General features: G+C 34.6%; 2 protein-coding genes across 3 annotated transcripts; both read left to right on the forward strand.

The window, feature by feature from the left end:
* On the forward strand, nucleotides 1–7,443 carry LOC125853777 (uncharacterized). 2 transcript variants are annotated; one of them, XM_049533524.1, is made up of 13 exons: nucleotides 1–1,098; nucleotides 1,634–1,715; nucleotides 2,081–2,269; nucleotides 2,381–2,445; nucleotides 2,529–2,688; nucleotides 3,067–3,312; nucleotides 3,433–3,549; nucleotides 3,677–3,865; nucleotides 3,946–4,030; nucleotides 4,408–5,351; nucleotides 5,457–5,970; nucleotides 6,053–6,243; nucleotides 6,332–7,443. In XM_049533524.1, the coding sequence occupies exons 1-13, from the start codon at nucleotides 50–52 to the stop codon at nucleotides 7,139–7,141; spliced, it is 4,641 nt and encodes a 1,546-aa protein (XP_049389481.1). In that variant the 5' UTR covers nucleotides 1–49; the 3' UTR covers nucleotides 7,142–7,443. The 2 variants fall into 2 exon arrangements, with proteins under 2 accessions (XP_049389481.1, XP_049389482.1); XM_049533525.1 differs by having other exon boundaries at nucleotides 3,949–4,030.
* Nucleotides 7,444–11,146: 3,703 nt separating this feature from the next.
* Nucleotides 11,147–14,895, forward strand: LOC125853847 (uncharacterized). The gene is made up of 3 exons (XM_049533600.1): nucleotides 11,147–11,466; nucleotides 11,578–11,683; nucleotides 14,619–14,895. The coding sequence occupies exons 1-3, from the start codon at nucleotides 11,296–11,298 to the stop codon at nucleotides 14,699–14,701; spliced, it is 360 nt and encodes a 119-aa protein (XP_049389557.1). The 5' UTR covers nucleotides 11,147–11,295; the 3' UTR covers nucleotides 14,702–14,895.
* Nucleotides 14,896–22,309: the final 7,414 nt, after the last annotated feature.

Here is a 22,309-nt window from a genome sequence, read left to right on the forward strand (position 1 = left end):
TAAAACTTCATTTCCTTCCACTAACTTCCGACGCACATATGCCACCGCCATGACCTCCACCGCATCCAAAAGTCCCTCCGCTGTCCGCCACCATCAACAACGACCGCTGCCGCCGGCGTTGACTGACGCGGACATTGTTCAATTAGCTCAACTATATCACCCGCAATCATCTACTCCTCTACCGGCTTTTCTTCTCTCCGAGGACTCTCACCAGACCCTCGTATCCTATCTCCACTCACGAGCCTCTTCTCCTAACCCCTCACTCGCCGTCTCCGAATACCTCTCAGCTCTTCTCTCCCTTACCCAACTCCACACTTCACTTTCCCCTCTCGTCCCTCTTCTTCTTTCTTCCTACATTTCCCTCTACACATCCCATAAAATCCCCCACGACAAATCCTCTCTCTCCATTTTCCAACTCTTCGTGACTCATATTGTAACAGTTCAGGTTCAAGAATTACTGGCAATAGTCGAATTGATTATATCTTATTTACCTCGGATTATTGATTCTGAGGATACCCATATTCTAGCTATATTTGCTAAATGTATTGAGCTGATCAGATTTTCAAATGAAATCGGTAAGCCTTTGGAATATGTTGATAAGGTGTTTGATAAAATGCTTAGCTGTGATTGGAGTAAGGTTTTGTTGTTAAAATTGGTAGAAATTGTTAAGGATTTGAATTTTATTGGGAAGGGGAAAAGGAAGGAATTTTTGGAGAGGGTGTTTAGTGGAATGAAGAATGTGGACTTACAGGATTTGCCTGGGTTGGTGTATCAATTGTTGGTATTGGGATCAAAGGGTTTTGGTAAGAAGGAAGTTATCGAAGGGATTGTGATGTACTTTGGTGGGGTGAAGTCAGGTGGTTCAATAATGAGGCAAGTTGAAGGGACTGTGTTGCTTCATGTGAATTTTGCTGTGAAGCAAAATCCTTCTTTGGGACAAGAGGTGTTAGGGCTAGTGAGGTCTGATTATCGAGTGTTTAATCATTTTACTGTTGCAATATTGTTGTCAGTTGCTAGAGTGAAGAGACTCACTGAGAGCTCTATTGGGGTTCTGAAAACATCACTTTTTGCTGCTTATAAAGACTTGAAATTTGCCAGGTACATTTTGCTGGGTCTCTCTTTGTCATTACTCCTATTCATCGATTATCTTTGTTGGATTAGTACTGATGTTTTTGTAGAACATATACTGTTTTTTTTTTCATTTAATGTAATTCTCTTACCATATAAACAGCTTCATCTTTAACAGTAATTTTTTTCAAAGTCTTTTAAATATTTGTAGTAAAAAATTGCGACTATTCTAAGTATGTTTATTTTGTTTAACGAAAATTATGGACTCAGTGTCCCGATTGAGACCAGAAAAGGTATCGTTTTACTTCGTATTTCATACTCTGTCATTATTTTTTATGAGGGATTATTTGTTTGTACAAGTTTAAGCCTGATTTGGGTCCTTCCCTAGAATGTATGAGAACCTATTCCATTAAAGTGCAAGTTGTTGCCAAACTTTAAGACTTTTTCCATAGTCATCAATATTGTATTTGCTGAAAGGATGGTACCCTAACACCATTATTAATTTTTCTAAACTGTTGTTTACGACACTACTGCCGCGTTCCATTGTAATGTTATTGCATTTCAGGAGCTGTAAATGGCTATCATGTGACTTGAAGGAACACTATTTGCATACTTACAAAGGCATGGAGAATGCAGTGCTAAGAGCTGTAAGTTCCTTTTGCCTTTTTACCTCATGCATGTAATTATATAATTACTCCTCTACATGCCTTTGTGATTTGTGAGAGGAGATTGCTCAGAGGTTCTTCCTCTATGCGTTAAGTAGTCATCCATAATTCCATACATTCCTGATCAGAATAAAACATGAGAATGAAGACTGCATGATTTCTTTGATATACAAGAGGATGATAAGAACGTAAGATATGACATCGTTAACGTTATAAACTTGGAAGACTTCTTTTGAAAAGGTGACCAATATCTATTTGCTGGAGTTTATAGCTGCAAATAGACTGTTCTGTAGAGGATTAACTGTGTGTATGTGTGGTTTTGTTATGTCTTTCTTCTTTATCCATAGGTTGGTGAGAGCAATTGTGGAAGAGAACATGTGGTTCCAAGTATTGTACAGCTTGGATTTGTGTTGCTCGAAGGAATTGAAGAAGGAAGTAAATTTTTTGATAAGTCTGATGATGTGATGGGTCCTGACGAGCTTGGTGCTCAGGTTCTCAAGAGTTTATTTGAGGTTCATGATATGGCAAGAAGTGAGGTTTGTATGAGGTCTATTTCTTGGTTTTGATGTGTTTTAGTAAATCTTCCTGTATCTTAGGTACAAGGAAATGATGCTGCAAGCTATAATTACCCTTGCTGATTCTTGCAGATAATAGAGCAATGCAAATTACGTATCCTCTCTTTAAAGCCTGAACAAGGCTTTCCTGTTATAAGGTGATTTGCAAGTGTTAGCAAAGGATTTTGGTCCATACTTTTTTATGCTGTTTACCAATAAACAATTTATTTGTACTTAACAGACTGCTTGGTTGTCTTATCCATACTTTTACATACCCAATGTTGGAGCACATTTCACATCTTAAGGAATTGTTGGATTATTTCACATTCATGAATGACAAGGTCTCATCTCATCTTGTTGCTGCCCTTTTGCCTCTTAGCAGATTAAGCCGTGATCTTGAGGTACTCATTGATATCTTACAGTTTCTTCATATTATTGAATATGTTACTTTTCTTAGATTGAGAAACTTAAATAGCGCACCGGACCTTGAGGATGTTACAGCAAAACTGAACTAATAGTCTAATAGTGCCTGTTGAGCAGGATTCAATGTCAATTAAGACTCTTAACGAAGCTGTTTGCTATTCTCTTTCAATAAACTTAAAAACTAAACATATCAAAATATGCTTCCTAATTCATAAGTACTTCCTCTCTTCTCTCGCCGTAGTGAATAGTTATCTCTATATTCTTCATTAGAATCAATACTTTGAGGTTAATGTCTTCATCCTTTTCTGTTTCTTCTTTGTTCCGTCGTTTTTTATCCTATCTTGTTAATGTTGAAGGACTATACCATTTTGGTCTTGCGTAAAGCAATGTTTAGACAAGAAGACTCAATCCGTCTTGCTGCAACAAGTTCAATTGTCAATTTGATATTGGCTGAAAAACAATCAACGAAAGATGGATCATTTTCTTGTCAAGACTCAAGCAGTCAAGCTAGTAGCAGCCAGCAAGCTGAAGTTTTCCGTACACTTGGTTCCAGTCTTTTCCAGGAGCTAAATGGTTTGTTACAGAGGTGCCTCTTTCAACAGGTAGCATTTTACACACTTCCTCTTCCTCTCTTTTCTTTGTTTTCCCCAATTAACATCTTGAACCATGAGCTTCCTGTGTAAGTGGCGAAAATACTACTCATGGAAAAGTGTTCTTTTTAGGCAAAGGTCAGAGAGATTCTATATCGTGGACTTCTTAAGCTTGTATTGGTGGATCCTTTAACTTCTGGGGCTGTTTTTGATTTTCTCTTCCCTCATTTCTTGCGATTTTACAGAGAGGTATAGATATTTTTCTAACTAATAATCTGATTTTCTTACAGTATCACTCTAAGGAAGAACCTTTTAATTTATCCTTACGTAAATAAGTTGTCATTGCCTTACCTCTCATACTGGTTGTTTATTTCAGGATGCAGATGTTCTACTGGATGTTAACCAATGTACTAAATTAGAGAGTGGGAAGGTGTATATTCAAGAGCCACTAGACTGCCTTCTCTCCTGTATCTCCTGGATGCTTCTTCTTCAGCCACATGGGAAAGCCGACCATCCTTCAGATTCATGGACTTGCTTTGGCTTCTCTCTGACACAAGAGAATGAGGTACTCTCGTTAAAGACACTAGATATTTCCCCTGATTCAAAGCTTGTAACATACTATTTTGGCATTTGATCAAATTGCAGCAGGCTGGAAAAGCATGGTCCAAAGGGTCACTGTCCAATGCATTATTAAAGATTCGAAACTACCTAAGAAATGCAGATATGGAAGGTGTGTGAGATTGTTGATTCAGGTTGAATAAAGCTTAACTTGATACAGTTAACATTGCAATTGTTGATATTTCTTGATTTAGAGCCTGTTTGAATTGACTTATTTTAGGTGCTTTTAAGCACTTTTGTAGTATTTGGGTAAGGTTAAAGTGATAAGCCCACCAAACGGGCTCTTAAGCAGCTTATGTTGAACACTACACAGTAGTAGTTGACAGTTTTCTTTTAACTCCACATCAAATTGGGTGTTGTTGACTCTGGTCGCCTTTTTTGCTCTCGAGATACAGATATTTTCACCTTCCTTGCACTGCAGAAAATTCATTGCTAGTTGTTTAGTGAGGCTAATGTTTGTTTGATGTTGTTTATTTCATGCTAGATCAGGCTTACTCAGCAAAACTCAGGATACAGACTCTAGTCACTTGGAAGGGGAAAAACGGAGATGTTGTTCTTCAATTTTATTAGGAATAATTGAGGTGATGTTGAATATAGTTGGGACTGAGTTTGGGAAAACAACTGATGGGAAAAAGTTGGAGTTGGAAAAAGAACTGTTTGACTTTATTGGTATATTTGAATCTCTGGACCAAAACATATGTAGGCAGGGTGGTGGTTCAACTCAAAGAGGTTCTATACGGACCACTGCAAGCAATGCTTCAGAGGAGCTTGAATTTAGTGGCAGTAAATTATGTCCAGAACGAGTTCCTCTGTTAGCAACTTCAATTATCTATCAGCTATTGCAAAGCACTGTAGAATCATGGAGATGTGATGGTTTTAACAACAATGTGGCCTCTCAAAAGCATAGCCAATCATCATCTGGAAAGGCACCGACTCAGTATTATAAAATTCTTTCTTTTACTCTTAACATTTGCCTTCGTCAGCTAAAAGCATCCTCTGTTATGCGACAGCAAGATCCTCTAAAAATGTTGATCTATGGGGAGATCAAGCAGTTGGGCTCCCCTTTGCTGAAAATGATTTGGTGCCTCCTCTCTGAACCAAAATCTATGATTGATAGTAGGAAAAAAGATGCTTATATGAAAAAAGATCTTGATGACAGGAAGGAATATATCCATTTGGGACTTCTTTCCTTGAAAGAATTGCTGGCAGTAATGTTGCATGAGTTGGATTATTCTGTTCTTATAGATGCCTTGGCTACAGTTTCTGGTCCTGGGGATGAAGGAGGCAATACTATGGATGGCCACCGTGATACCGAATGCGAAAAAGCTGATGACATTCCTTACAAATATACAAGTGAAGAATTATTCATCAAAAACAGCATAAGGCCGCTGATTTCTATGCTGCTTGCACGCTCTTTCTTCCGTGAAGTTGAGGTAAATGCGTACGATTAGGAATCTTTGATTTGCTCATGAATTTTTTGCATGATGTATTGCATTTTTCTTTTTACTTAATACCATCTATGTTATGTTTGCTGTCAGGTTCTTTGTGATGTTATCATGTTAATTAGCAATAAACTGCCAGAGGAACAAAGGAATCTTGTTGGTAATTGGGCTAAATGCATCTGCAAGATTAGTAAAACATCAAATCCCAAGGCTGCTAAAAGTATTGTATCTATTGCTATATTGTTAACTTCACCACCAAACGACTTAATTATTGCCGAAGACATGGCTGCAGAGCTTTTAAAAGTGGTGGGATCAGAATCAGAATCAGAAAGAGGAGATTCACAAGTGACACTGGATGCGTATTCAATTATAAACAAATCAACTAGTGCCCCACTAGCTTCACTAATACTGGACTTAGTCGAATCAGTTATTTATGAAACTGAATGGGTCATAATGAAACTGAAGATATACTCTCTTCCAAATATGAGAGCTGTTTTGGTTAATCAAAAGGGTAAAAAGGATACACGATTGGCGCTTGAAGAGACTGTTTATTCAAGAGCAGAAGCTGTTGTAAAAGTGTTATCTTCTTTTGTAAAGATGAACCTTAAGGGTATACTAAAATAATCTAGATATTCTCGTTATTAATTAATCTATACTCTATGTCAATCATCTAACTCCAAGATGAATAGCAGATCCTCAGGCAGAGCAGTTGGTGAAGTTAGCTGCAAGGTTTTACAAGAACTTAGCCCGAATGTCAAAGCTTCTAATTGCTTCCAAAGGTGTGCAGCAACCTTTACCAAGCCTCAAGTACCAAAAGCTTGTGGAAATAACTTGCAGGCAACTAACAGCTCCTCTCTACAATTTTGTGCGGCTGATGCAAATGGTAAAAGCTCTGGGAGACTCTTGTTTAAGCTAAAGTTTCACCTCTTTTGTTCAAGAAGGTTTCTTAATTCTACCTGTTTAACTTGTAGAAACAACTAGACAGCACGAAATCAAAAGCACTCGTCAGCAAAATCAAAAGGGAGAACAGATGCATTCCAGACTTGGTTTACCAAATAGAAGACTGTGAGAAATATCTCATACAAATTAGCAAGGCAACAAAAATAAATTTGCTGAGGCATGCAAAAAGAAGCACCTCCAGGGACTTCAAGATAATAGAACCACAAAATTTTCCTGTAGAAGAAGATGCTGGAATCCAAGATGCAGACAATAATGGTGCAGCAAGAGGTGACAGAGAATCATCAGAAAACCTTCGTGATGAAGGACATGGAGTAGAAGATGATTCAGTGGCCAGTGCTCATGATGATGATGAAGGAAATGAAGCGGAAGAGGCTTACAATAGTCCACGTGGAGTAGAAGATGATTCAGTGGCTGGTGCTTTTGATGATGATGAAAGAAATGAAGTGGAGGCGGCATACAATAGTCTACATGGAGTAGAAGATGATTCAGTGGCCGCTGCTTTTGACGATGATGAAGGAAATGAAGTGGAGGAGGCATACAGTAGTCCACATGGAGTAGAAGATGATTCAGTGGCCGCTGCTTTTGATGATGATGAAGGAAATGAAGTGGAGGAGGCATACAATAGTCCACATGGAGTAGAAGATGATTCAGTGGCCGGTGCTGCTGCTGATGATGAAGGAAATGAAGTGGAAGAGGCATGCTACAGTCCACTAGCAGTAGTGGCTTCGGAGTCTGAGAGTGATGCTGAAGCTGCTTATCTTCCTAAGGCAAAAAGAGCAAAAATGAGGAGAGTCGTTGAGGACTCGGATGACGAAGCATAATAAAGACATGTAAATATGAAGAAAAGGTTTGAAGTTTTTAATTCTTTGAGAGATGCCAGCAAGTGGTTCCAGTTTTCAACACCATTTAAATTTCTCTTTTCTGTAGCAGTCTTTTGGAAATTTCTTTGTAGTTTTTGGTGAAGAAAAATGTATTTGATTTGTGTATAGTTTTACTTTTTCCTGCGTTAGAAGTATGGAGTAATGGCAAACCATCTATATAAGTAAGATTAAAGAAACAAATTCCATATTATTACTATTGGGATATACAGTGACCATGTAACTAACTTATATGTATGGAGTTATTGTTTCAACAAACTTATTGATTTCTAGTGTAAGCATTCTTTTGTCTATTTTAAAATCCTAACATTTGGAGTTACATATCATACTCTTGTGTCGTACAGCCGTACTCAGTTAACGAATCAAAGCTTGGAAACTTGTCTTTATACTAGATATAGGACCCCGTGCCAGCACGGGGCACAGGGCCCAATATATATTATTTTTTTATTTTAATTTATGTCATATTATGGAATTTGAAAAGTTATTGAAATTTTTATATGATTTTAAAAATATTTAAATTTTTAGCTATTGTGATTTGTAGTACTTCTTTTAAACATAATTTTGAAAATAATATTTATTACTCTGTTTGTTCTAATTTATGTGGCACACGCAGAATTTCAAACATTAATCATTTTTTATATGTCTCTTTAATATATTAAGTTGTTAATTATTGTATTTTATAGTACATTTTGAACCTAATTTGTTAATAATATATGTTATTTGCCATGTCCCAATTTATGTGGCATTAATTGATAGATTTGTTGAAGTCGAGAGACTTATTTTGTTAATTATTGTAATTTATAGTTTTTTTTTGGTCAAATTCAAACAATATATGTTGTTAATTGATAGAATACTTTTAATGTAATTTTTTTAAAAAAAATATGTGTGACCCTCCATGTCCCAATTTATGTGGCACATGTAAAGTTTTGACAATTAACCAAAATTTTAATAGATTTAAAAAAATATTTTTAAGTCGTTAAATTTTAAGTAATTTAAATTGTTGTATTATTTATTACAATTTATAATACTTTTAAAGTAGTTGAAATATTGTACTATTTATTATGATTCATAACACTTTTTTTTTTAATTTATGTCATATTATGGAATTTGAGAAGTTATTGAAATTTTTCTATGATTTTAAAAATATTTTAAATTGTTAGCTATTGTGATTTGTAGTACTTTTTTTTAACATAATTTTGAAAATAATATTTATTACTCTATTTGTTCTAATTTATGTGGCAGATGCAAAATTTCAAATATTAACTATTTTTTATATGTCTCTTTAATATATTAAGTTGTTAATTATTGTATTTTATAGTACATTTTGAACCTAATTTTTTAATAATATATGTTATTTGCCATGTCCCAATTTATGTGGCATTAATTGATAGATTTGTTGGAGTCGAGAGATTTATTTTGTTAATTATTGTAATTTATAGTTTTTTTTCCGTCAATTTCAAACAATATATGTTGTTAATTGATAGAATACTTTTAATGTAATTTTTTTAAAAAAATATGTGTGACTGTCCATGTCCCAATTTATGTGGCACATGTAAAGTTTTGACAATTAACCAAAATTTTAATACATTTAAAAAAATATTTTTAAGTCGTTAAATTTTAAGTAATTTAAATTGTTGTATTATTTATTACAATTTATAATGCTTTTAAAGTAGTTTAAATATTGTACTATTTATTATGATTTATAACACTTTTTTTTTAAATTTATGTCATATTATGGAATTTGAGAAGTTATTGAAATTTTTATATGATTTTAAAAATATTTTAAATTGTTAGCTATTGTGATTTGTAGTACTTTTTTTTAACATAATTTTGAAAATAATATTTATTACTCTATTTGTTCTAATTTATGTGGCAGATGCAGAATTTCAAATATTAACCCTTTTTTATATGTCTCTTTAATATATTAAGTTGTTAATTATTGTATTTTATAGTACATTTTGAACCTAATTTTTTAATAATATATGTTATTTGCCATGTCCCAATTTATGTGGCATTAATTGATAGATTTGTTGGAGTCGAGAGATTTATTTTGTTAATTATTGTAATTTATAGTTTCTTTTTCGTCAATTTCAAACAATATATGTTGTTAATTGATAGATTTTTTGGAGTCGACTATTTTTTTTATTAATTATTGTAATTTATTGTTTCTTTTTCGTCAATTTCAAACAATATATGTTTATTATATAATCCATTTTATGTGGTACCAATAGAATTTAGAGAGTCAATTAAATTTTTTATATAAGTTTTAAATAATTAAGCTGTTAATTATTGTAATGTATAGTATTACTTATATTATTTTTAAATATATTTAAATATTATATGTTAGGTTTTTTATCCTAATTTATATGACATTGATAGAATTTAAAGTGTCAAATAATTGTTAATTATTGTAATAGATAATATGGAGTATTTAAGTCATTTATAGTATAGTAATGAATATATAATATGTAGTATTTAAGTGGAAGGTGGTGGGGCCCACTTATATAGTATGATAAATATATTGGATATTAGTTGTGGTTTATAGTATAGTAATTAATAATATATAAAGTATTTAAGTGGAAAGTGATGGGGCCCACTTATATATTTTATAAATATATTGGACATTAATAGTGATTTTATTGGACCATTGATAGTTATTTCTAGACTCTTCTATAATATAATAATACTACCTTTTCTTTTCAACAAAATCATGACCCCTGTGGATTTAAGTTTCGAAAATGCAATCATAACTAATTTTGAATGGAGATTGAAAACGGCCAAAATTATTAATTGCATCACCTTGAAAGATCTCAGAAGATTTATGTTTTTTTTATCAATTTATGTGGTATTTTACTTTTTGAAATTTAAATTATATGAACTTTAATTAATATTTTAAAATATATCTGTTTATCATATTGAAATGAGAAAATTGTAATTTATAGTATTTTTATATAGTTTTAAATATTTATATTTTAAAATATTAAATTGATCTTATTCAATTTAATTTTAAATACTAATTGAATTGACTTTTGACAAGATAAAAATACCATATAAATTGAAACGGATGAAATGCTATTCGAAGAGTCTGTTACTTTTACTATGATTTCTCCAAAAACTTTTTAGTATGAAACTTTTGATTTGTTGTATTTATTTCCTCCATCAATTTTAAATTGTATGGAAATTAGATACGTAAAAACCATTATTTTTGAAAAGGAAGAAAGTGGAGGACAAATGACAGTGCGACAGTAATAAAGTTAAATTCGTACTCTCACACTCACACTCCCACTCCCACTTTCACCAACTCGTAGCAATTTTATCTGTCACGTAAAGCAAAATAAAAGGAACATAGGGGTGTTTGGATATTGTTTTTAAGTAGCTTATAAATTAAAAAGAAAAATATTGAAAATATTTTTAAATTTAATGTGAATTATTAATTTCATCTGATAATTTTTAAAAATATTTCTTTGCTTTACTAATTGAATATAAATACGTTATGATCGTGTAATATGAGTGAAATACACTCCTCAATTCTCATCAAGTTTAACGGTGTTTTTAACGCTTCTCTAGATTTTTTATTAAAAGTCACATGCTCTTACAAGAGTTAGAGGCCACTTGTTATGTCATGTGGCAGATCGATATATGTCTAAGTTTAATTAGTCAAGTAAAAAAATATTTTTAACACTGTCAATAATTTGTAGACGAAACTAATAATTTATGACAAATTTAAGAGTGCTTTCAATACTTCTCTTTAAATTAAAAGCTAAATTCATAAGTGGATCATATTCAATTTTTAACTTTTAAGTTATTTTTATATTTTTTTAATCTAAAATAAATATTTAAAAATATCTTTTTATCTTTTCTAAATATGTTCAAAATTTAAAAATAAAAGCTACCTAAAATTGATTTGATACAATCTTTCGGAAATTGGAAAGAAGAAAGACCACACACATCATTCACCCACGGCCCCTACCCACCCCACACCCCTCTCAACTCTCTCTCACACTCATTCCACACCACCACCCGCCGCCGGAGAGGGGGCTGTTCTACAGTTCCGGCGAAGTATTTTGACGGCTCAAACCTGATATAGAGCTGAAGACATGAGTGAAGACGCAAAAAGAAGCGGAGGAGCTCCGGCAGCGAAGCCTACCTCCGATGATCGGAGAATCTCATCAGGTTCCGTTCCTTCACCTACCGGTACAAAAGTTACCATAAAGAGTGCAGATATGAAACCTGATGTACAAAAGGAGGCGGTCGACATTGCTATTGCTGTATATATCCTCTCGCTGCTTTGCAGATTACAATCATGTATATTTCTCCGACTTATACTGTTATAATTCTATGAATAATGCGTTTTTGTGCTTTTCTGTGTATATGATTAGGCATTTGAGAAGCATAATGTAGAGAAGGATGTAGCTGAACTGATTAAGAAGGAGTTTGATAAGAAGTACGGTCCTACTTGGCATTGCATCGTCGGAAAAAACTTCGGTAAGTCAGAGTTTTTACATGAATTACTTAATCCAACTTTTATATAAGATATCAATCTTTCATTCGTACTAGTATTGGTTGATAGCTTTAAAATTCTATATGTTAACTGAAACTTAATTTGTTGTATCCCCGTGATCTGATGGGATGATATGCAATTCATATTCAGAATGATGTGGATCTAGCACTTCATAAAAATCTTGTCCTGAGTTTCCCCATAGATCATACTTATGCATGTTGGATGATTTGTGAATGGATCAAAGAGGTAGTGTTAGGTGAGTTATAGGCCTTGTTCACAGAGTTAGTACCAAGTACCAGGTGAATTAGTATGAGGTTTTGCACAAGCTGGCACGGATAAATACTGTAATTAAAAAGGTATATATGGATGGATCTGATCTTCCTCTATATGGTGATCTTCTCAAGGTTTATGATAAAGATCATTTAGGGAGTTAGAATGGAGGGGTCATTTTCTTCTCTTTGGTGTTGATTCTAACCAGAAAGTGCCATAATCTCTAGTCTCTTATGTAACTTAAATTTCTTAGGAGAACAATGAGCTCTCTAGAGTTCAAATTCGGTGGAGGCAAAAAAGGTACTAGGTTATTTCTTCTGATCTGCCTAAATTTTGGTGGGCAGTGTTACTCTGTACTTGTGTTGGTGAGGTAGCAGGGACCTGGTGCAATAATCAAGGCGAACAAGATCTCTTGAATACCACCGTCATAAAAAAATATTGTATACTTAAAAGTGAGAAACTGCATCATGGATTTTATTGGCTTAATTAAGTAAATGCCTAATTTTTTTTTTTTTTGAAAAAAGTGTGATTGAAGACAAGGTGGGAGTGACTTCGGTGTAAGACAAGATGTGGGAAGAGAGGTTAAGTTGGTTCGGGCATGCGATGAGGAGATGCACAGATGCCGTAGTGCAGAGGTGTGAGAGGTTGGTTATGGATGAATTTAGAAAAGGTAGAGGTAGACCAAAAAAGTATTGGGGAGTGATGATTAGACATGACATGGCGCAGTTGCAGCTAACTGTGTTCATGAAAGGTGTGGAAGACATGAATCAGGGTAAAAAGTTAGTTGATAGGAGTGCGTCCATACTAGTAGGAAGGAGTGCTTTGTCTTGTTGCCCTTACTAATAGTCGTAGAAGTACTCTAGTAGTTTCTTATTCTTCGATTTCTATCACTATCTATTATTTCGTGTGGTTCATTTGGAGTATTATTTTGTTGTAATACTGTTTTGTTTTTACTATATGTTGTTTTTGTTAACTATCTCTTGCCTCTTGTACTTTCATTATGTCTTTTTCTAGACTGTTTGGTCTAAAATTAGAGGTTTATTGGAAACCATTTCTTTAGCTCACCTCTAAGATAGAGGTAAGGTCTGTACACTCTACCTTCCCCAGTCTCCACTAGCTATGTTGTTGCTCTAAAAAAGTGTGATTGAAGGCCCTTTTCCTGAAAGTGTACTAGTCCTTATATGAATGCCTTGTGATTAGAAAAGGTCTTGTGAGAAAGAGTGTTATTGATAAACATAGGGATACTATGTGAGCTATGTACCCTTTTTTGCTCTTGAAAGTAGCACAAATGGTGCTTATTTTTTTTAAAAAGGTACATGGCTCACATCACCCCTTGAAGAGAGGCCCTTCCCTGGACCCTACGTGAATGCAGATGCTTTATGCACCGGGTTGCCTTTTTAAGAAGCACAAACGGTGGATGATGAAGTGACTATTAGTTGGATGTGTCTAAACAAGTATCTTATTTCGCTGTACTTATGAGTAGCATATGAAGAGTATCATGGCTTTGTGTTTCCCTACTGTTTTTTGAAGAACAGTGATCAAAGAACAGCTGATTACAATTGTGTGTACACTAGTACAATGGGCTAATCACACGCCTCACTGTAAAAGTTAAAACATATTTTGCAATTGCTATAAACTAATTGTTGCTTCTTTCATTTCTTGATGTATGCTATTTTGAGTTAGTCATCAGTTTTCCAAGTGCTAAGACTGATTTTTAACCTATATGTGACTATTTCTTGTTATCTTTCCAACTCATCTGTGCTTCCAAGTTGTAAGCTGTGCTACTTGTTTAGAGTGAAAGGTTTGCAGTTAAAGAAAGTTATTCTTTATTGGCTTGCATTGGAGATCATGCATTTTCCATTGAGAACGACACAAATACTTCCCCTTTCATGCATTGTTTGTCAGTGCTAGTTGCAATGAGACAATTGCCCTAGTTCATAGGAGTTTGCAAGTGGCAAGTAACATTCAGTGTATGCCAAAAAAAGAAACCTCGTATATTACTTGGACTGTTTGATAAATAGATCTTTAGAGATTTGGGCTTGAAAGAGAAAATTAATGTGGAAATGCCTCGAGGATCTAAGATGCAGAAAGTAGAAATTTCATCTCTATCAAGGTGTCTTGTGGGAACTGATAGAACTTTTCATGGAAGTTAATATTAGCTGGAATGACCAAAAAGTTGAAGTGACCATTCAATTGCAGAAGCAAGAATACTATATTTGTTTTCTCCATCTTTGAGTAGACCAAAGTTAAACTATGGTCAGTAACCGACTTTACAAATTTAAGTAAGGTGCTGTTGGTATGTCAAAGCAATTTCAACCTATCGAATGCCTTCTATCTGTAATGCTTGTTGGATTCTGTAAAGCAATACCTTTGTAATGTTTGTCGCACCTCTCTTACTACCGTTTAAAGTTTAGTGGATCCATGCTTAGGTTCTATGCGCTAGACAGTTTAACCCTCTTTCTTGTGAAGTTCTAGGCAGATGAACTTTTTGTGGTATGCTGACAGCTTTAGAGTTTGAGTGGATGAAACTTGTGCTGCTCATTATTCTTCCCAAAAGAATATGTTTGCTTAGAAGATTAATTATAATTGAATAGCTTGATTTACTTATTTGCAATTACAGTGGTGATATTTGTGTGCCGTCTCTTGTAGGCTCTTATGTGACTCATGAAACGAACCACTTTGTCTACTTCTATTTGGATTCAAAAGCTGTACTTCTATTCAAATCTGGGTGAACTTGGTAATAACATTGATGGAGACACTAATGAGAGTTAACTCAGATGATGATGCTATATTTTGCGGTTGTACTATTCAATTGAAAATTCCAAGCTGCAACAATTTGGTGGAAAATTCAGTTGTACCTGTATATTTCTGCTTTTACATTGTGTAAACAATTCTAAACTTGATCAAACTTCTCAAAGTTGTTCGTTGATGCTTTGATAACTTGAAGCAAAACAGAAACAATGGCTTTATTGAGTGCCGAGGACATTACTATTTTTCCTTCAAGAAAAAAAAAAGTGGTGTGAGAACAGCCAAGAGTAGCGTTTGATCATGACTGTGATTGTACTTTTGTAAGGCATTTGACAACCTTGTGTGAAGAATGACAACAATTGTCTAATATGCGGTGAAGGCTTGAAATAGAATGGTGGTTGTTTACGCTTATTTACTTCGCACTCTGTCTTAATTTATGTTACACAGTTTGATTTAATACAAAATTTTAGAATTTTTTAAAAAACTTGTGATCTAAAATAAACCTTAGATTTTTGTGTGATTCATTTCATTAAGGGTGAAATAATTTTTTGAGGCAAGTTATTTTTAATTATAGAAAGATTTTATTTTTTTGGATAAATTAAAATGAAAAACGTCATATAAGAACTAGTTTTTTTGGTATGTGAGTCACATGTCTATGTGTTATGAATTAAGTTCAGCCTAATGTGGATATAAAGGTCATACAAGTAGATATTGGGCTGACAAGAGTTATTGCGATGAAAACAAATAGGATCAAATTAATTTGGGATGGGTTGAGTAGTGAACGTGAGAACGGTTCCATCAAAAGGGGTTGATGTATATTCAAGAATTATGCCTATTGTCAAGTAAAATTTTGACTCCTCTCACCTTTTTCTTAGAGTCTAAACTTTTCATCCAAAATCTTATCTCTATTTTTTAATTACTTGTACTTTAGGGAAAATTACACAAAATAGATCCAATTGTGAGACTATTTACTCAAATTGGACCCAATCCAAACTATTTACCCTAAATGGATTCATGACTGAATCAGCACGACGTCAGCATTGTTATTATGAATTAATTCTTTGTAATACTACATCGGTATATTGATACCATATCGATGGACTTAATTCATAATCTTATTTATTTAACTCTAAATTAGTAGAAAATATATTTTAACATTTTTTTTCCTTTTGCAAATTTTTAAGAAATTGTATCTAAATTATGTTTCTTTTTAAAATTGATTTTAATTTAAAATATTGAAGAATTGAAACATACCTCAATGATACCACAACAATATGAAGATATATTGTAATGGTATCATGGATGATTGAGTAATTTCATAAAAGGACTGAAGCAAACCTCAATGGAAACACTGCTCAATTGCTCATTGATAGCACTAGAGTATGTTATATTTTGATGGTATCAAGGAGGAAGAAGCAGTCCTTAGGTGAAGACACTGCTCAGTTACTCTTTCAAAATATATTCATATACTGTAGTATTCCGTGATGGTACGGAAAAAAAGGGTGAGTGTTGACGTTAGCATGGCGACAACGTGCAAATTATATGCCATTTTAGTTATGAAAGTAATGGGACATTTAGGGATAAATAATTTACTTTTTTGAGGTACAACTGTTATTTTTCCTTTAATATTTTTATTGGAATTCTAATTTGAATGTTGTAATTTGGATTCTAAAGTTAAAATCATGTTCCCAGCCTTATTAATATAGAGAGAGATTTGAATTTGTTATATTGATGCTTTCTTTTTTGTAGGACTGGGCATAAATATTGAAAAACTGAAATATTAAATCTAATTGAATTTTTTTGGTATTTTAGTGTTGATATTTTGGTTTTTGGTTCGATTTTCGTATATGTTTTTGTATTTTTGGTATTTCAATTCGGTTTTCGATATATATTTTTGTATATTTCGGTTAAACCAAAATATATTGTATTATATTATAATATATATTAATTTTTAATAGTAAATATAATAGCAAAATGTAGAATTAGGTTAGATTTTTTCACTTTTCATTTTTCAACTCCTCAACTTTTCAGCTTTTCAAAATTAGCCATCAGGCAACAGCGAGTAGCGATGCCGCACTTCCCACTTCCCGCACCATTCTTTAATTTCTTTTTGTTGGACAACGACCGCTGCCAACCAGTGACCAGCGGCAGCCGACCAGTCAGCGTCTCAGCAGTCAGTGATTTCTCATTTCAGCGACCAACGACCAGCGGCAGCGAGCCGACCGGCGACCAGCGACCAGCGACCAGCCTCCAAGTATTTGATTATTTTAACAAAAATCGAACCGAACCGAATTAATTATTTCGGTTCGGTGTTCGGTACACCTATTGCAAGAACCAAGAATCGAAAAAATTTTAAAAAGAAAAATCGAAACCGAACCGAACTACCGTATGTTCACCCTACTCCAAGGATAGTGGTTGTATTAAATCAATTCGGTAGCTCTGATAATTCAGAGGATTGGATTTATAGGGCAAAGTGATTCTGGGCTCTTTGAGGAACATGAGTTGCTCTTCCTTTCTTATATTTGGACGGTGAGACCCTCAAGTAGTTTCGTTGGATCTTTTGCGACAACTAATTTTTTGATTGAGATCATCTTAAGGAGAGGTTAGCCCTACATTTTGAGAAGGAACCTATGCAAAGTTTCTTATGGTGGTTATCAGTATTCTAACTTTACTATAAAAGATGGAGGATAAATTTTCATTTACATCTCACCAGGTTATAATAAAGATGGCTTCTATAGTCTTTAGTGGAGATATTTCTTCTCCTTTGACCGAAGAAAACTCAACAAGTTTGAAATTGTCTGACACTTGAGTTTTGTTTCATTCCATATATATGTAACTCTATAATTTGAGTGTGAAATTTTGATCGACAATTGTGTATGAAATTTTACATTGTTAATTGTTGAAAGGATTAACCTAGCTCTAATGGCTACTGTTACATTGAAGATGCAGAGAGAAAGAGAAAAGAAGATCTGGAAAAAATGTAAAATGAACTGCCTTATTTGTATTCATATCTGATCTACTATTTATACAAGTGACTAAAGCTAACTGAATTATTAATTATCATAACCGACTAACAGCCTAACAATTAGTCTAACTAACTATGCAACTAATCACACTACAAGCTTTACTAACTATTGCTCAAAGTACAATTTACACAGCTAATACAACTAACACTAATTTCCACACTCCCCTTCAAGTTGGGTGGTGAAAAATATCCAGCAATCCCAACTTGAATAACATTTCTGTATGCAGCTGCTTCCCTAATGCCTTTGTGAATATGTCTGCCAGTTGATCTCTACTAGCAATATATGATGTTGTAACCAGTCCTTCTTGCAACCTTTCTCTAATAAAGTGACAATCAATCTCTATATGCTTTGTTCTCTTATGATACATGGGATTTGAGGCTATCTGTAAGGCTGCCTTGTTGTCACAATGCAACTCCATTGGTAAGTCCACTTTGGCACCCAATTCTTTGAACAAACCCTACAACCACACTAATTCTGCCACTGTGGTAGCCATGCTCCTATACTCTGCTTCTGCTGAGCTTCTTGATACTGTGTGTTGCTTCTTTGACTTCCAAGAGATCAAGGAATCTCCATACTTTATTCCAAAACATGTGACTGACTTCCTGGATAATAAGCAAGATGCCCAATCTGCATCACAATATGCAGTGACCTTCCCTGAATTTCTGCTGCTCATTAGGAGACCAAGTGCAGGTTGTTGCTTGATATACCTGATTACATGTAAGGCTGCTTCATAGTGTGACTTTTTTGGTGCATGCATGAATTGGCTTAGGTGTTGTACTGCATAAGATATATCTGGTCTAGTCATTGCTAAATATAACAGCCTCCCTATGAGTCTTTGATACACTCTTCTATCTTCTAGTTCTGCATCATCACTTGGAGGTTCAAATACTTTGTCATATTCTAGGCTGGTCAGTTTTTGATTTTGTTCCAATGGTGTTGTGGTAGGCTTTCCTCCCCCTAAACCACATTTTGATATTAACTCCAATGCATATCTCCTTTGATTCATTAGGATCCCTTTGGCAGACCTTGCAAATTCTATCCCAAGAAAATACCTTAGTTTTCCTAAGTCCTTCATTTTGAAATTGTGATTTAAGATTTTCTTGACCTCCTGAATAAGTCCTTTGTCATTACCAGTGATCAACAAGTCATCAACATATATAAGTATTATAACAATTCCTTCTTGGTTCCTTTTGGTAAACAAAGAATAATCCAGTTTACTCTGTGTGAAACCAGACTGAATAAGAGCTGTTGTGAGCTTTAAATTTCATTGCCTGCTAGCTTGTTTTAAGCCATACAGGGACTTGAGTAGTCTGCACACCTTATGCTCCCCCTGGCTACCAAGACCTGGTGGCAAAGTCATATAAACTTCCTCCATAAGATCACCCTGAAGAAAAGCATTGTAGACATCCATCTGAAACAAAGGCCAATGAGATTGAGCAACAATAGAAACAACAGTCCTAACAGTCACCATTTTGACCACTGGAGAAAATGTGTCATGATAATCAAGACCCTCTTGTTGTGTGAAGCCCTTGGCAACCAATCTAGTTTTATACCTCTCAATGGACCCATCAGCCTTATACTTCACCTTGTAAACCCACTTACAACCAATAGGAGTTTTGCCAACAGAAAGGTCCACAACCTCCCAGGTATGATTGGCAGTAAGGGCATCAATCTTCTAATTCATAGCATGGATCCAGTTTGTGTCCTGAGCAGCTTGGACATAGGAGGATGGTTCATATATAGAAGAAGAAAAAGCAATGAGATAGGCTGTGTAGGAAGGAGACACATGAGAGTAGGAAAGACAATTAGATATAGGATGTATGGATGTGGACTTGGTGATGTAATCTGTATGCCAAAGAGGTGGCCTGGTAGCTCTAGAAGATCTCCTTGGTGGTAGTGGATCATGATGAGGTACTTCTGGAGATATAGGAGGAGAATGAAGAGCAGATGGAGAAAGAGATGGAGAAGAGGTGTTGGTCATGATAGGATAAGGAGCAACATCCAAGGGATGAGGAAATGCAGAGGAAGGAGGAAAAGTGAGAGATGGGGTGATGGATTCAGGGATTAGAAAAGTAGATTTAGGGTGCTTGAAAAGGAAAATGAGTTCTCTAAAAGAGACATCTCTACTAACAAAAAAAGTGTCTGAAGAGATGTTATAAAGTTTATAACCTTTTTGTGTATCGGAATAGCCCATAAAGATTGAAGGTATGGCTTTGGAAGAGAACTTGTCAGTAAAAACAGGTTTAGTGGCATAGCACATACAACCAAACACCTTAATATGATCCACTTTAGGAGGATGACCATAGAATATTTCATAAGGTGATTTGTGAGAGAGAATACTGGATGGCAACCTGTTAATGAGGAATGTTGCAGTAAGAACACACTCACCCCAAAATTTTAAGGGTGCATGGCTTGAAACCTAAGTGCTCTAGCCATTTCAAGTAGGTGTCTGTGTTTTCGTTCAACAACACCATTTTGTTGAGGTGTGTGGACACAAGAACTTTGATGTATGATACCAAGGTTAATCCTTCAGAAAAACACCTAGAGTTGAAGCAAGTAGTAGAGTTGGGAGGTATACCTGCCATGTTCGCCGTTGCATTCTCCTGTGGGGTTGTGTCATTATCCAATATCTTCATGATGTGCTTGTATTGGTCAGGAGCGAAGGATGGTACAACCATTGATGCAGAGGAGCAATTTCCAGTTTCCAAATCCTCTACCTGTCTACTGATCTGACCTTGATGTCTGTTACCTCCAACTTCAAAACCATCTGTGTAATGAGCATTGTGTGCTTAGTTTCTCTTGTTTCCACTATATCTCTGTGGTCAATCACCTCCAAACCTTTGTCGTTCATCCCCAGATTGTGGCGTCCTTTCAGTTTTGTCTATATTCTTCTTACCATACTTGTGATCAGATGGGTACCCTATGAGCTTATAGCAGTACTTTGTTGTGTGATTTCTCATATGGCAGTGTTCACAATACAAATCATTTGGTTTTTTGAATTTGTTATAGTGCATAGATGACAAAGCAGTTGGATCATTCATATCTAATTGTTGAAACTAAAGCTGAAATCATATGCGACTGGACTCTTTGACTTTCATCTTGCATGATCATGTTGTAAGCTTGATTTAGATTAGGACTGGGAACTGCCATTAAAATGTGACTTCTAGACTGAGCAAATGTTTCATTTAGTCCCATCAGAAACTGTATGAGTTTTTGTTTCTCCATGTGATCTGCATATTCCCTGTACTTATCACATTCACAAGATGGGAGAGGGACTAGAGAAATGTGTTCATCCCAAAGGTTCCTAAGCTTAGAATAATATTCAGAAACACTAAGAGTGCCTTGGCTCATAGTGCATATTTCTCTATGCAACTGGTAAATTCTAGTGAGATTCCTTTTATCAAATCTTTCCTTTAGATCCATCCAAACATTGTGAGCATTAGATGAAAACATAAGGCCATTTGCCAATTCCTTCGAAACAGAATTGGTAATCCATGACAAAACAAAAGCATTACACCTTTCCCATTCATGCTCTAAATCTCCCTTATACTGCTCTCTTCGACAAGTTCCATCAACAAAGGCTATTTTATTCTTAGCTAACAATGCTACTCTCATAGAATGACTCCAACCTGTATAGTTTTCTATGCCACTGTTGTGAAATCAGAATGCTACCTGGAGTGTCTGAAGGATGAAGATACAGAGGATTCGTGGGATGAATATCTGTGAATCCAATCTGTGTCAAATTTGATTGCAGCGGTATGGAAGGACCTGATGCAAGTGGATCTCCTCCGGTTTCCATTACTCAAGCTCCTTGTAACAATGCAACAATTGAATTGAATATGATGATGAACCTGGACGCAATTTCACCCAAATTCAGATTCTCCAATCTGCAGCTAGTTTTTCAGATTTCTTCTTGTATGAATGCCTTCGATGATAAGAAACAAAATGGAATAGCTAGGCTTCAATGGAACCTGCTCTGATACCATGTTGAAAGGATTAACCTAGCTCTAATGGCTACTGTGACATTGAAGATGCAGAGAGAAAGAGAAAAGAAGATCTGGAAAAAATGTAAAATGAACTGTCTTACTTGTATTCATATCTGATCTACTATTTATACAAGTGACTAAAGCTAACTGAATTATTAATTATCATAACCGACTAACAGCCTAACAATTAGTCTAACTAACTATGCAACTAATCACAATACAAGCTTTACTAACTATTGCTCAAAGTATAATTTACACAACTAATACAACTAACACTAATTTCCACATTAATTAGTATAGAAATATCACTGACAACAATTAAAGGCAACAATCTAGATTTATAAAAGGAAGGATCACAATCTTCTTGTAACGGTTTAAACTAGACTAAAAATACTTCGACAATATTGATACTTGGAAGCTCTTGTTTATAGCTTGTCTATACAAAGGAGGACTATTGGCATGGTCATGATCAACAAATGTCAAACAAAGGTTGTTGAGCAGTCTTATTTGTAACATTTGCAGGTGAAGTCTTTAGGACTATACTACACGAAACTTTATTTTGTTTTACTATTGACATCAA

The sequence above is a fragment of the Solanum stenotomum genome, chromosome 1 (assembly GCF_019186545.1).
Source record: "Solanum stenotomum isolate F172 chromosome 1, ASM1918654v1, whole genome shotgun sequence".
Taxonomy (NCBI): domain Eukaryota; kingdom Viridiplantae; phylum Streptophyta; class Magnoliopsida; order Solanales; family Solanaceae; genus Solanum; species Solanum stenotomum.